The 14,659-nt window shown below is 46.1% G+C and overlaps 1 protein-coding gene across 11 annotated transcripts in view; it reads left to right on the top strand.

Moving 5' to 3' along the window:
• The window catches only part of WIPI2 (WD repeat domain, phosphoinositide interacting 2), a 61,761-nt gene that overhangs the window by 8,096 nt on the left and 39,006 nt on the right, over positions 1 to 14,659 (top strand). For 3 of the 11 annotated variants that reach the window (XM_072753246.1, XM_072753242.1, XM_072753240.1), the window contains exon 1: positions 12,800 to 13,078. The exons of 3 other annotated variants lie outside the window; for them this stretch is intronic. In XM_072753246.1, coding sequence (XP_072609347.1) covers positions 13,005 to 13,078 — 74 coding nt within the window. In that variant the 5' untranslated portion in view covers positions 12,800 to 13,004. Of the gene's footprint in view, positions 1 to 12,779; positions 13,079 to 14,659 lie in introns of those variants that run through there. 5 more of the 11 variants (XM_072753247.1, XM_072753243.1, XM_072753241.1 and 2 more) reach the window with 4 other exon arrangements.

The raw sequence follows: 14,659 nt of genomic DNA, 5'->3' as shown, positions 1-14,659 counted from the left end.
AAGGTCCTGGAAACTTTGCTTCCAAATTCCTTAGAGACTTAAGCTCTCCCCAACCCCCTCTCAACTTAAAAGTATAAAATCAGCCACTCCTCACAACCCCAGGGCAGCTCTTCCTGCCCACGTGTCCTGTCCCCATGCTTTAATAAAACCACATTTTGTACCAAAGACGCCTCAAGAATTCTTTCTTGACCCTTTGCTCCCGATCCCCAACACTTCCTACATTATATATCTATATCTTATCAATAACCTATCTAATCTATATCTTATCTATAATCTACCTACACATATATGCATGTGTATATATACATGTACACATATATGTATACACACACTCATATATAGTTTATATATACTTGTATATCTCAGATTTTATAATATATATTCCAGATTTTATTTGATACATGTGATTAAATAATTAAATATTCAATCTAGTAAAGATGTAATCAGTTTTACTAATCGATTCATGAATTGGTCAGCATCCCATCCAGCAGGCAGAGGGGAGTTCCACTGGGCTGCCAGAAAGGAAAGGTTTTTATTTTTTATTTTATTTTTATTTTTTTATTATAACCCTTCTTTTTTTTAAGATTTTGTTTATTCATTAGAGACACAGAGAGGCAGAGACATAGGCAGAGGGAGAAGCAGGCTCCCCACGGGGAGCCTGATTTGGGACTCAATCCCAGGATCCCAGGATCATGCCCTGAGCTAAAGGCAGAAGCTCAACCACTGAGCCACCCAGGAGTCCTGAAAGGAAAGATTTTTAAAGGCAGGGAGAGAATGGAAAAAGGACATTATTAGCAAAGAATGCATTATTTTAGACAAGTTTACTCTCCTAAGTGGAATGGAAAATGTCTATCCGTAAATTTCCTAGTGCTGACCAGGAAATTCCAGGTTGATGAGTTAAAGGTTACTTTGGGGGGTAGAGGGAGTAAAATTGCAGTTAAGTTAGGTATTAAGTCCTGGTTTTCTCACATGAGGCTTTTAAGATAAGTGACTCCATTTGGGCTTCCTTTTTAGCAACGTATGTACAACTGCTGGAGAGTTTGTCCAACCAGGATCCCCTGTCCCCTGTCATCACTCAGAGCTGAGACTCTGACCACCCTTTCTTTGTTCAGCCTGATGGAGCAGGACTTGTCCTTGTCAGGTGGCAGGGGGAAACCTGTCTTCATATATAGCTTTGTGGTCCCTGAGCCAGCTTCAGTTCTTCCCAGGAAGGAAAAGGAGCAGCTCCCAGGAACCAGCTTGTTCCAGCTTGGGTTCCTGGGAAGCAGGCTCTGGGAGGAGATTAAGCATAAGGAGGTCAATTAGGGGATTATTCTTGGGGTGAATGGCAAGGGAAGGGGGGAGTCCCATACACCTGTCACTGGGTGCAGCTGCAAAAAAGGGGTGCTGGGTGGGCACAGCAATCCCCCAGAGGGCCTGACAGCTAGGAGGGTACCTCCTCATTCCTGGAGAGTGCCTCCTATTACTGGGGACCTCCCTGCTCTGAACTATCCAGGTTCTTCCTGGGTCACCTGTACTCTGGTCCCTAGGCTCCTACCTCCTCCAAATGAATGCCCTTCTCCCATCTGCTCCACTCCTGACTTAGCCCAGAATCCAAATCCTGCGCTTCCAAACCAGTAGAGATGAGAACTGGGGGAGGGGGTGTGTATGGGCCAGATCATAATCTGGGTTATCTGGCCTCTGTCTTCCAGACATCCTTCATCTCAGCACTGCGTCCCCAGGAGTTACCATCCAAATCCTGGAGGAAGCCAAATTACCTCTGCCTTTGCAAAGTGCCCAAGGGCACCATTCAAAGAACAATAGAGCTGGAGAGACTTCCATGCCGGTTGAAGCTAAATTCAAATCCAGGGCCTCCATTGACTGATGGACCTCAGATTTAAAACAAAAACAAAAACAACCAGGCAAGTAATATCAGTAATGATAACCTGAATTGTCAGAAGAATGAAGGAGGAGGTAACTTCCCCACCTGAGGTGATTGTCCTCTGGCTTTTTTTTTTTTTTAAAGATTTATTTATTTATTTATTTATGATAGACAGAGAGAGAGAGAGAGAGAGAGGCAGAGACACAGACAGAGGGATAAGCAAGCTCCATGCAGGGAGCCTGACGTGGGACTGGGACTCCAGGATCTCGCCCTGGGCCAAAGGCAGGCGCTAAACCGCTGAGCCACCCAGGGAACCCCTGTCCTCTGGCTTTTTATTTAAAAATTTTCCCTGGGGCTCCAAGAGAAAATATCATTTTCTAAATATTCATGATAATGGGTGTGATGCGGTAAGTAGATTTTAAAATTTTGTTCTGGTTTTATATGTACAAGAAACACAAAACATCATCGAATGTTAAAAAGAAAATCACAGGACCAAAATGATGTCACTGCAGGTAAGGCCCCGCCAGTCAACCAACACTTAGTACCTAATCCAACTGCAGTTTCAACCTCCCAGAAACGTAAGCTTTTTTTCTTTTTTGGAAACGTAACCTTTAACACACATCAACATGCGAGTTCCCGGTCAGCTCTAGGAAACTGACTTAATGGATCTTATCCATTCCCCTTACAAAGGTGACCTTGCCTAAAACAACAGATTCTTTGCTAATAATTGCCCCTATCTTTTTTTTTTTTAAGATTGTATTTATTTATTCATAAGAGACACAAAGAGGCAGAGACATAGGCAGAGGGAGAAGCAGGCTCCCTGCGGGGATCCTGGATATGGGACTCGCTCCCAGGATCCCGGGATCACGACCTGAGGCAGGCGCTCAACACCTGAGTCACCTAGGTGTCCCAGTTTCTGCTATCTTTAAACACCTTTCCTTCTCTGTGGCCCTTTGGAGCTCCCCTCTACTTGCTGGATGAGATGATGCTGGACACATGAATTGATTGGGAAAGCCAACCAGATCTTTAACATTTCCTTGGTTGAATTTTTGTTACTGAACACTAGACGGGTATGGATTGTGCTTTTCTCAACACTTAGGACTTTGGAACCACTGATTTGAATTGTTACTGACTCTAAGAGGACCTGGGTGGAGAAGGAAGTGGCTGGGGATCCAGGCTCCATCCAGCCCCTTACCACAAACAATTCACATCTCTACCTGGGCCTCAGGTTTTTCATCTCTAAAAGGAAGGTATTCCAGTTCTAAAATTAAGATATAACAATACCAAAAGAAGAAAAAAATTGGAGTAATCATACCATGTGATTTCAAGATCGACTATAAAGTTGTGGTAATCAAAACATTATGGATGTGGGGAAGGAATGAACACCTAGATCAGTGGGATAAAATGTAGAGAGCCTGATAACAGGCCCTTTATTTTTTTACAAAGATGTCAAGGTAATTAATGGAGAAAAAAACAGTCTCTTCAACAAAGGGTGCTGGAGAAACTGGACAATCATATGCAAAAGAAAACTGTTCCTTCCCTATCTCACACCATATACAGAAATTAGTTCACAGGCTTCAATGCTTTCTAGCAGCTAGGGGACCGGGGTAAGCAGAAGTTGGTGACAAAGGGACACAAGATATTTGGGAGGTGCTGAAACTGTTCTGTATCTGGCTTGTGAGGGTATAAATCTTTCAAAACTCATACAACTGTACACTTCATAAGAGGAAATTTTGCTGTATGTTAATTATACTTCAATAAAATTGAAAAGACCTAAAATATATATAACAATTTTTAAAGGTTATTTACTTATTTATTCATGAGAGACACACAGAGAGAGGCAGAGACATAGGCAGAGGGAGAAGTAGGCTCCCTGCAGGGAACCTGATGTGGGACTCGATCCCAGGACCCCAGGACCACAACCCGAGCCAAAGACAGACACTCAACCACTGAACCACCCAGGAGCCCCTGTATAACAATTTTTTAAAAGGCCATATCTTTGTACCCCCCCTCTGTGTGTAGATGTAGGAGAGGTAAAGAGCAAGTGTGTGGTACTCATAGGCCCAGTTACTGCTATAATTGAGAATTATAAGCTTTAAGTGACATTAGTCACAGAAGAAATGTTCAGTGTTCAAATTTCTGGGAGCTGACCACCAGCTCCAACATTCAGCCCTACTCTCACCGAGGCCTCTCTGACATGCCCCAGCCCTCGTTCACCTTTGTCCAGTCTGCCCCACTCATCCACCTCTTGGTTACTGGACACCCCTGATCCCAGACCCCCTAAGAAGATTCAGAGCCCAGGATCCAGCCTTAGAAGAGCCCCCTTGGGTCCAATGCTTGGGCCCTGCTGGCCTCTTGTGGCCAGAAGCAGAATTATCACATGATCGCAGGTTAAAAATGACAAGTCTAGGAGCTGGCTCAATCTGAGCGTGTCTGGGGGTGAGAACGGGCCTGCTCACCCACCATCCTGAGTATAAATTAGAGCGACCTTCTCAGCAATACGTGTCAATATGTAGAATGCACGGACCTTTGCCCCATGACCCCAGCCCCGGGAATCACAGATGACATCTTCTTGAAAATGTATTTCCTCTAGTTCTAAATAAGAGAGAAAAGAGGAACATTCTCATCCTTGTGTTAAGTGAAACCATGAGAATGTAATCAGCCAAACCCAGAATGTGGGGCCAATTTGCAGGACAGCTGATCCTGTCTCTTCAGCAAATGCCTGGCATAAAAACTGGGGGTGGGAAGACTCTTTTGATTAAAAAAAGAGAGAGAGAGAAAGAGAAAGAGAGACTTCCAGATTCATCAACCAATATCACGTAGAGCCATAGTTTAGATCCTGGTTCAGAGGAACCAATGGTAAAAGGATGTCTAAGCCACAATCAGGGGAGTGGATTCCCAACCATGTAGTAGATACAAAGGGATAATTGGGACAATGGCATTGCAGCCATGTTAGAAAAAAGGGGGGGGGGGTGTTTCTGATATGTATCCTAAAGTGCACCTGGGTAAAACAAAGTGGTACCTGGGATTTACTTCTCAAATATTCCTAACAGGTGTCAGGGAGTAAACCAGAATGGCAAAATTTAGCCTGTTGTTGAAGCTGAGTAGTGGATATAAGAAACTCATTGTGCTTTTCTATCTGTTTTTAGTATGTGTGAAATTATCCATAGTAGTGTTTTGTTTCATTTCATTTTGTTTTAATTTTTAAGTGCTAAAAGGGGAAGAGAACAGGCAACAGGTGGGGACGTGGCTGACAGGATGGTTAGGGATATTGGTCAGTCTTGGTTCCCAGGAGTTCTGTGTGGCGGAGACCTGGAATATGGGAGGCTGGAGTGGGGGCAGACTGTAGGCAAAGGGAAAGTCTTCAAGGTGGGAAAGAGGGAAGAGAGATAGGAAGGATCAAGACAGGGCTGGGAGTAGAGGGAAGGTGGTCCCAGGTGCGATGGAAGAGTGAGCAGAGCTTGCACAGAACAGGTACTTCTAAACTGTGATGAGGAAATTGGATTTTGTTGGGAATTGGGATGGAGAAGGTGTCCAGGTTCCCATTGCCTTTTAGGATTCCTCTGAGCAGAGGTACCTGAGTGGCTCAGTGGATGAACGTCTGCCTTTGGCTCGGGTCATGGTCCCAAGGTCCCAGGATTGAGTCCCACATCAAGCTCCCTGCATGGAGCCTGCTTCTCCCTCTGGCATGAAAACAAGGCCTGCCCACCCCCCCCCCCATCCAGTCCCACGGCTCACTTGTAGAACATGAGCATCAGTCCCAGAAATTCTGGTCCCCACTCCAGCTCAGCTGAAGCAGCCCAGGGTCCCACCCAGAGGAAATGGCAGGATCTGGGATAAGGAGCTCAGCGACTGTGCCAGAGAGGACCGACTTCCTGCAGAGCCCAGAGTTGAAAACTCCAAGCCTGAAGGGAAATCTGGAAGATTCCCACAGCGCTCCTGGAATCCTGGACAGCTCTGGGAGCCAGGAAGACTGTACCCACACCAGAGCATTCAGAGCAGCACTCAGGGTACACTTGAAGGCATGCCCCATACTGTACCCAGCTGTGTCAGAACATGTGAAGCCTCATTGGCACAAGGAGCTTACAAGAACTTTGGACCTGCGTTTACTGAACAGTTAGCTACTGCTATTCAGTGTGGTCTCCTAGCAAGCTGGAATTTATTTTTTTTTAAAGATTTTATTTATTTATTCATGATAGATATAGAGATAGAGAGAGAGATAGAGAGAGAGAGGCAGAGACACAGGCAGAGGGACAAGTAGGCTCCATGCAGGGAGCCCGACGTGGGACTTGATCCCAGATCCCAGGACCACGCCCTGGGCAGGGGCTAAACCGCTGAGCCACCCAGGGACCCCAAGCCGGGGTTTAAAATGATATCCCAGTCAACACTAGCCATCTGGAAGATGGTGCGTATGCCCAGGGCTATTCCCTCTCAGGAGAGACCATAGAAAGAATTCTGAACTACTAGCTTCTGGTTGAACATAAGGCAGAAAGAAGTGAACCCTCTGAGTTGTGATAGCAGCTTCTATGTCACATGCATAGCAGTAACAGGCAAAAATCTAACTTCTTAGGGACTTATGTGCAACTTTGACCCATCAGTGGCTCATGCTGAACCAGGGACAATCCTAGAGAGGCAGGTTAAAAGGCAAAAAGAAGCCGTAAAAAATCTGAGTGGTGGTATCAGAGATTTCATGCAGTAGAATTGGGGGATGCGGGAGTGGGATGATTTCTCAGAATCAGTCCAACCAAGTCACTGAACAAATAAATTACAAATGTGATCATCCTATAGATGCAGGAACGCTTTTGATCAAATCCAACCACATTCCATGGTAAAACTCAACTAACCAGGAATAGAAGGGAATTTCACCCACGTGATATACTGGCAAACTCGTGAATCAAATAAATACAAGCTTTGAAAATGGAGCTTTTTAGCAAAAAGTGTACCAGGCAGATCAAATGGTGACTGTTCTCTGGGGATGGGGCTTTTGGGGAGCTCCAAGCCCTTTCCGCCCCCTCCAGTGACTGTGAGGCTGCTTGTTTTTATACCTGTCATTGTCGCAAGGCTGCTGGTTTTCAAGGCTACCATGAATCATGGAGGGAGAGATGGGATTAGGGAAAATGAAAATGCCACAGATCTTCTCACTGCTTTTACAGAGATTCAGCTGTTTTGCTGTTTATATTAATGCTTCTTAGATTGTTGCAAGCCTGTAGTTAATTTCCAGAGTTCCAGAAAAGTGGATTTTGATCCTTTTTTTAATGCTCTCTTTGCTTTTGTGGAGGAATGGTTTTCAGAGGTTCTTGCTCCACTACTGTGGAAGGGTTTGCTCCCATTCATTCAATCTCCACAGCACTCTCAAGCAGTGAATTATTCTAGCCCTTAACTTCGTTGTCAAGGAAGCGGATGCTCAGACAGGTTATGCGACTTACTTAAGGAGACGGACCTCAAGGGAGTCTGAACCTGGATTCAAACCTCTGGATGCCTGTCTGATTTCAGAGCTGTGCGGGCCCTGACATCTCTCCCACTGCCTCACTTCGTGCCATCACTCTTTCACTCAGGCCTCAGTTCCCTCCTCTGTGCCAGCTGTTCAACCCACAGGTTTATTTAGAAACTCGCCTGCGGGAGGATTGTTCATCTCTGAATGTTGCACATAAGAATACTTGAGGAGTGTTTGAAGCACCAGCAGATGATGGTTCTGCTCTAAGGTTGAAAAGAGGAAGCTCTTTTCATGGGGTTGGCATCAGGCCAGTTAGCTGGGCACTCCTGAGGTGATGATAGAAGCTCCGGGGCATCTTTCTGGCTCTACCTGCCATCAAGAATGTCAGTTCATGACGTCTCCAGGTGAGCTGGGACGTGAGGGTGCATTTTTGAATGACACATAGGTCAAGCTCTTGGACGCAAATCCAGCCTACTTCTGGCACCACTCATCGGTGGTTCCCAATGCCACCCAGGTAGTAGAGCAGTAGAAAGAAATGGGGTGAGTGGGCAGCAGCCCTTTGCTCCAGCCCATTCTGGCCACCAGGAATGGGGGCCAGAGTTTAGCTCTTCAGGCACGAAGTTCCCACTATTCTAGGTAATGGGAACACACAGTGAATGAGACAGGAGGGGGCGTTTTGTGGTCCACTGGAAAGTGATAAATCCTATCTAGAAATAGAAAGTAAGGAGAGGGATAAGGGAATGTGAGAAAGTGTGGAGGTTACCATTTAAAAAAAAAAAAGATTTTATTTATTCACTTGAAAGGAGAGAGAGAGAGAGCATGTGTGAATAAGCACAAGCTGGGGGAAAGGGGCAAATGGAGAGGGAGATGCAGGCTCCCCCCTGAGCAGGGAGCCCAATGAGGGGCTCAATCCCAGGACCCCAAGATCATGACCTGAGCTGAAGGCAGATGCTTTGGAGGTCACCATTTTTAATAGGCTATCCAGGTGTCATACCACATCTCTTCTGATCAATAAATTACTCAAGGTAAAGGAAGCTTGACAGTAGGCTCATGCCCTTGGAATTCACCATCCTTATCACATGTCTTATTGCCCACAGATGGTAGAATGGCTTCCTGAAGGTTTAGCTGTGGCCCCCGCTAAGAGACCACACCCTGTGAGGTTGAGATAGCATTCTACAATATGCAGTACATGCCATCAACTGAGAGTAGAGGTGGTAGTGTATCCTTGCATACCACAGCTGAGAATCCACTGAAAAATTTTTTGTTTCCATTCAGACAACCCTGGGCTCCCTGGATTTTGAGATTCTAGTACCAAAAGGACCCCTGTTACTCAGGGAACAGAGTCATGATTCTGGTAAATTGGAAACTGAGTCTACCCCTGGCCATTTGGAGATCTTCATTGGCTGAACCAATGGAGTGAGATGAAGTTATTATCTTGGATGAAATAACAGATTCTGATAAGCAAGGGAAAATTTGGTGGCTTTTCAAAATGAAGTCGAGGACTGTGTCTAAAACCTGGAGGATCTACCAGATACCTCTTTGTGTGTCTTTGTTCAAAAATAATGCCTCCCCCGCCCCGCACAAAAAAATAATGGCCCACAGGAAACTGTGCCAACTGATAAAGACAGAACCACTAAAGACATTGCTCCTGCACAATACCTTGATTTCATGATTGGAGATGGGCTATATGGGCATCCACATATGTATATTTAAGCATGTACGCATGTGGTATACCCATATAGTCAACCACAAAAATCAAGACCTAGATCAGTTCCAGCACTCCAGCTGGCTCTCTCTTGACCCTTGCAACCAATCCCCCACCAGAGGGAACCACAACTCTGCCTAGTTTTGACTTCATATAAATGGACTCATACAGTATATATTCTCATATGGTATCTGGCTCTTTTCACTCAATATTGTATCTGTAAGATTCGTTCACGTGTATATGGCCTTTCAATTGCTCTGCAGTATTCTTTGGCATGAATGTACCACAATTTGCTTATTCATTCTGTTGTAGATAAACGTTTGGGTTATTTCCAGTTTTGGATTATTATGGAAAAGCAGCTATGAGTGTTCCTAAATCTATCTTTTGGGGAAAACATGCACTGGGGCACTTGTGTGGCTCAGTCCATCAAGCATCTGCCTTGGACTCCGGTCATGATCCCAGAGTCCTGGGATGGAGCCCCACATCTCCTGCTCAGCAGGGAGTCTGCTTCCCCCTCTCCCTCTGTCTGTGGCTTCCCCTGCTTGTGCGCCCTCTCTCTCTCTCTGTGCCAAATAAATAAAATTGCTTTAGAAATTAAAAAAAAAAAAGAAAATAGGCACTGATTACTATTGAGTATATACCTAGGAATGAAATGTCTGAGTCATAGGGAATGTGTATGTTTAACTTTAGTAAATACTGTCAAATAGTTTTCCAAAGTGATTCTAACAATTAATCTTTAATTAATTAATTAATTAATTTGGGGGGAGGGGCAGAAGGAGAGGGAGAGGCAGACTCCCCGTTGAGCAGGGAGCCCGACATGGGGCTCAATCCCAAGACCCTGAGAACATGACCTGACCAAGGGAAGACACTTAACCGAATGAGGCACCCAGGTACCCCTAACAATTTGTTTTTTTAAAGATTTCAGGGATCCCTGGGTGGCACAGCGGTTTGGCGCCTGCCTTTCGCCCAGGGTGCGATCCTGGAGACCTGGGATCGAATCCCACTTCGGGCTCCCGGTGCATGAAGCCTGCTTCTCCCTCTGTGTCTCTGCCTCTCTCTCTCTCTCTCTCTCTCTCTTTCTCTCTCTCTCTGTGTGTGTGTGACTATCATAAATAAATAAATAAAAATTTAAAGATTTCATATTTTGGGACGCCTGGGTGGCTCAGCAGTTGAGTGCCTGCCTTCAGCTCAGAGCATGATCCTGGAGTCCTAGGATCGAGTCCCACATCAGGCTCCTTGCATGGAGTCTGCTTCTCCCTCTGTGTCTCTGCCTCTCTCTCTCTCTCTCTCTCTCTCTCTCTCTGTGTGTGTGTGTGTCTCATGAATAAATAAATAAAATCTTTTAAAAAATAAAAGATTTTATATTTTAAGTAATCTCTACACCCCAATATGGGGCTCAAATTCAGAACCCTGAGATCCAGAGTTGCAGGCTCTACAGATTGAGCCAGTCAGGTGCCCTGATTCTAAGAATTTAGAATTCTATTCTAAATTCTTATTTAGAATTTACTCTCATATATTGTGAGAATTCTTAGAATTTACTCACAGTATATGAGAGTTCCAATTGCTTTGCAGTTATTGTCTACACTTTGCTCAATTGTTTTAATTTTAACCAATATGGTATGTCAAAAAGTTCAGAATAAAAAACAAAAATCAACAAATCACTGAACCAATGATTAGAAAAGGTTTATTGTGTACACACCAAAGAGACAGTTTGCAAATGAGAAGCATGGAAATCAAAACATGGAAGGAGGCTCAGAAGCATATCATTATACAGCAGCTTCTATAGTGACTATTCATTATCCCAAGAACAATGGGCTGCCAATTGGTTATTAGAATTTTCTTAAATGCAAAGGAATTGGTTAGCAGTTATCTCTTATCAATTTTGGGGAACTACTTCTTTTTTGCTTATGATTTTCAGAGGCACTAGCAAGAAGTGACCCAGGTCAAGTTAGCTTTGCCCGTCTTACAAAATAAGCTAAATTAAGCTTCGCTTGTCTGACTAAACTGTTTTTCTCTACTCAGAGTATTTTCAAGTCTGGTCTCTGCTTCTATTTGATTTTAACAGATAGACGCTTGTAGTATCTAATTTGCTCTTAATTTGCATTTCCTTGTTGAATAGTAATGATGATAACGTTCTCAGGTGCTCATGAGCCATTTTGCTATTTTGTGAAATGCCTGTACTCAAGTATTTTGCCCAGGGAAAAAAAAAAGAGTTGGTATTTTTCTTATTGATTTGTAGAAATTCTTTTAACATTCTGGAAAGAAGCCCTTTGTCAAAAATACATGTTGCAAATATATGTATTGCAAGTATAAGTACCCCATTCTGAGGCTTGTCTCCTCGATGTCTCGTAATGGTCTCTGGATGAGCACTGATGTTTTTAATTTCGATGAAGATTAATGTTTTATGTTGTGGTTAGTACTTTCTAAAGTGCTTGTTTAGAACACTTTATTTACCCCAAAGGCATTTTCCCATGCTTTCTTCTAGAGGTTTAATCTTTTACCTTTCACATTTACATCTACAATCCATCTCAAACTAGTTTTTGAGTTTGGTGTGAGGTAGGAGAGCCAGCGCCTTCAATAGAAAAGGCCATTCTTTCGTCAATGATTTTCAATGCACTCTTGACTCTGTGGCTAGAATTAACTTCCTTACACACAAATTTGATTGTGCCATTCTCTTGCCTAAATATTTTCAATGGCAGCCCATTGTTCTTGGGATAATGTTCAGTCTCTTGCTTAATGTATCTTAACAACATCCAGTTTGATTTGGTCACCTCCGATTTCACAAGTCAAATCTGCCTTGTGTCCACCGACCCACTCTGAGCTCAACAACACTGAGCGGAGCATTCCCTGGACACACTCTCATCTGCGGACCTTTGCCATACAGAATGCTTCCATCTCCTTAGGTTGGTTATTTACTATTCAAACTTCAGGTGCCTCGGGACTCCTGGATGGCTCAGAGGTTGAGCTTCTGCCTTTGGCTTAGGTCGTGATCCCGGGATCCTGGGAGCTAGTCCTGCATCCAGCTCCCCACAGGGAGTCTGCTTCTCCCTCTGCCTGTGTCTCTGCCTCTCTCTCTGTCTCTCGTGAATAAATAAAAATCTTTAAAAAAAAAAAAATTCAGGTCTCACCTCCTCCAGGAAGCCTTCTCTGACTGCACAGTCCCTGTCCAAGTCTAGGTTGAGTGACCTCATTATAATGTCTCTTGTACCGCGACTTGTAATTGTGTTTAAGTATCTCCCCCACTGCAACTTCTGTAAGGGGAAAGACACCCATTTAGTTCAAATGGGAGGTACTTCCTAAATATTATTATTTCATTTATTTTTATTTATTTTTATTTTTCTAAATATTATTGAAGGTATGAATACATGGAAGGTGGTTTCCTTTGCCAGGGATGCAGGAAGTGTGGGCTTTGAGCAAGAACGGGTTTCAGTTCTCAGATCTAACACTTGGCCGATAGGGTAGTATTCCGAGCCTCAGTTTTCAAATCTGTAAAATGGGAATACAATATTGTCTCAGTAGAGTTGTCATACGCATCAAATAAGATGCTGTACATAAAAAAACCCCGCACGACTAGCACACGGCGAGCCCTTGGAATATTGATTGATAGCACGATGAAGTGCCCGGAGCGCCTTACTATTTCGCATGCGCATGCGCCGCCCTCGGTGCGCCCGCAAGCCCCGCCCGGCGCGCCCCTGCGCGTCCCCACGCGTGCGCGCGTTCCGCCGGAACCCCAGGCCGCGGCCAGAGGTGAAGAGGCGGGACCTCCTCGATACGCCTGCGCCGTGGGAGGCCGTGCCCCGGGGGGCGGGGCCGCGCAGGCGCGCAGGCCGCCCCGGCTCCGGAGCATAAACAAGAGCGGGCACGGGATGAGGCGGCGGTTGATCCCCGGGCAGCCAGCTGCGGCCCGCGAGGCGGCGAGCTGGGCCCGGCCCCGACCCTGAGCTCACCCGACTCGCCCTCCCGCGCGCGAGCCCCTGGCCGGGCCCGCCCGCCCCGCGCCCACCATGAACCTGGCGAGTCAGAGCGGCGAGGCCGGCGCCGGCCAGCTGCTCTTCGCCAACTTCAACCAGGACAACACGTAAGGCCGGGCGGGGGGCGGGGGCCGGGGGCCGGGGCCCGGGGCCCGGGGGCGGGGGGGCGGGGCTGAGGTTGGGGCTGCAGCAGGTGGAAGCCCGCCGCCGGGGCCGGCCCCGAGGTCGGGCCTGGAGCCTGGGGGTGGAGGCCCGGGCGGGCGGGGGCGGGCCCGGAGCCTGGAGGGAGGGGCGCTGTCCTCGAGACCCTCCGGGCGCTGCGCTGCGCTGGGGCTGCGACCTCTGGGCGAGGCCGGTGATGGAGACAGGGAGCTGTCTCAGCCACCGACCGAAAGGATGGATGCTTTACCTTTGGGGGGACCTCCCTTTTCACAAAGTTGGGGCAGAACTTTGTGCCGTGACCTGTTGTCACAGCCGCTTCCAGAGCGGTGAGAGTGTCTTCCTTCTGTCTCACCTCCCCTTCTTTTCGTCAGCCCTCTTCCCCGTTCCTCCCCCACTCTTCCCCCCCCCCCCAGGTCCTTCTCTTGGTCCCCTTATCATCTTAGGGGCCCTTTCCCTTCTTTTTCCCTTCTTTCCTTTCCTTTTCTTCTTGTCTTGCTCTTCCTTTTTTTTTTTTTTTTTTTTTTTGAAGGCAACTTTGATGTCCTGCCTGAGCAAGAAACAGATTTAGCAATAATCATGGCCTCTGATCTGGGGAGAAACTGAGTCAAGGGGGATGTGACAGAAATACTCGAGGAGTCTGGGTGCTTCGGGGAATGGGCCGTCCTTAGGGGAAGAGGGGGAGCCACTGATGCCACCCCGTGGATTCGGAGCACTGTCTGTCCAAAAGCCCATGTGGGTTGGAAGCTCATTCTTCAGAGGCTGTCGGGGTGACCGGTGAGGATAGTTAATAGATGAAATTTCTGGAGAAGAAGGAGTTGTGGGACTGGAAGGGAGGAGAGCCATCTTGGGAAGTGAGTAAGAGGAAGTGATGTAAGTGAGGAGGAATGGGTCATTGGCTTCATAGTAAGTAGTTGGTTGAGTTGTTACTGGCTTGAATGGAATCAGAAAAGTAGAAAAAGTTTTTGTTTTTGCCTTTTTTTTTTTAAGGGAAAAGTTAGTTGTGGAACGGCAAGCAGCAGGTGCTCAGCAGGCGCTCAGCAGCCCCTTTCCCCAGAATTATGAGGTCAGTGCAGATGGTCCAGCAGTGGGATGGCAGTGAGGGTAGGAAGGAAGCGGATGCCCTGCTCCAGCTGCAGACCCCGAACCTGAAGTTCACAAGCTCCAGAGCTGCACCTGGATCTTAGAGTTGGCTAATAGTGGATGGGGGCAGGACTGAGTTCTCTTGCAGTGATCTTCCCACCCTGCCCCACTCAGGTAGGATTGGGAGGACAGTGAATTTAGAAATCATACTGTAGCAACCTTTAAAGATTAAAATACATAAGTGTACTGTGTGACCAAAAACCAGTAAAACAAAAACATCTTGGACAACCTGTTGCCTGATGGTTGTAATTGGAAGAGACTATATGGTATATATGATATAGTCTCCAGGAGCCGAATAGAGCATTTCAAGCCATCTGTGATTTGGTTTTTAAGCCCTTAGTATTTTGAGATTGGTAAGAAATGGTAGTTCTGTGATTTTTTTATGT

This window comes from Vulpes vulpes, chromosome 3, assembly GCF_048418805.1.
Source record: "Vulpes vulpes isolate BD-2025 chromosome 3, VulVul3, whole genome shotgun sequence".
In the NCBI taxonomy this organism is placed as follows: Eukaryota; Metazoa; Chordata; class Mammalia; order Carnivora; family Canidae; genus Vulpes; species Vulpes vulpes.
Note: the sequence above shows the minus strand (reverse complement) of the source record. Positions and strands in the feature narration are given on the sequence as shown.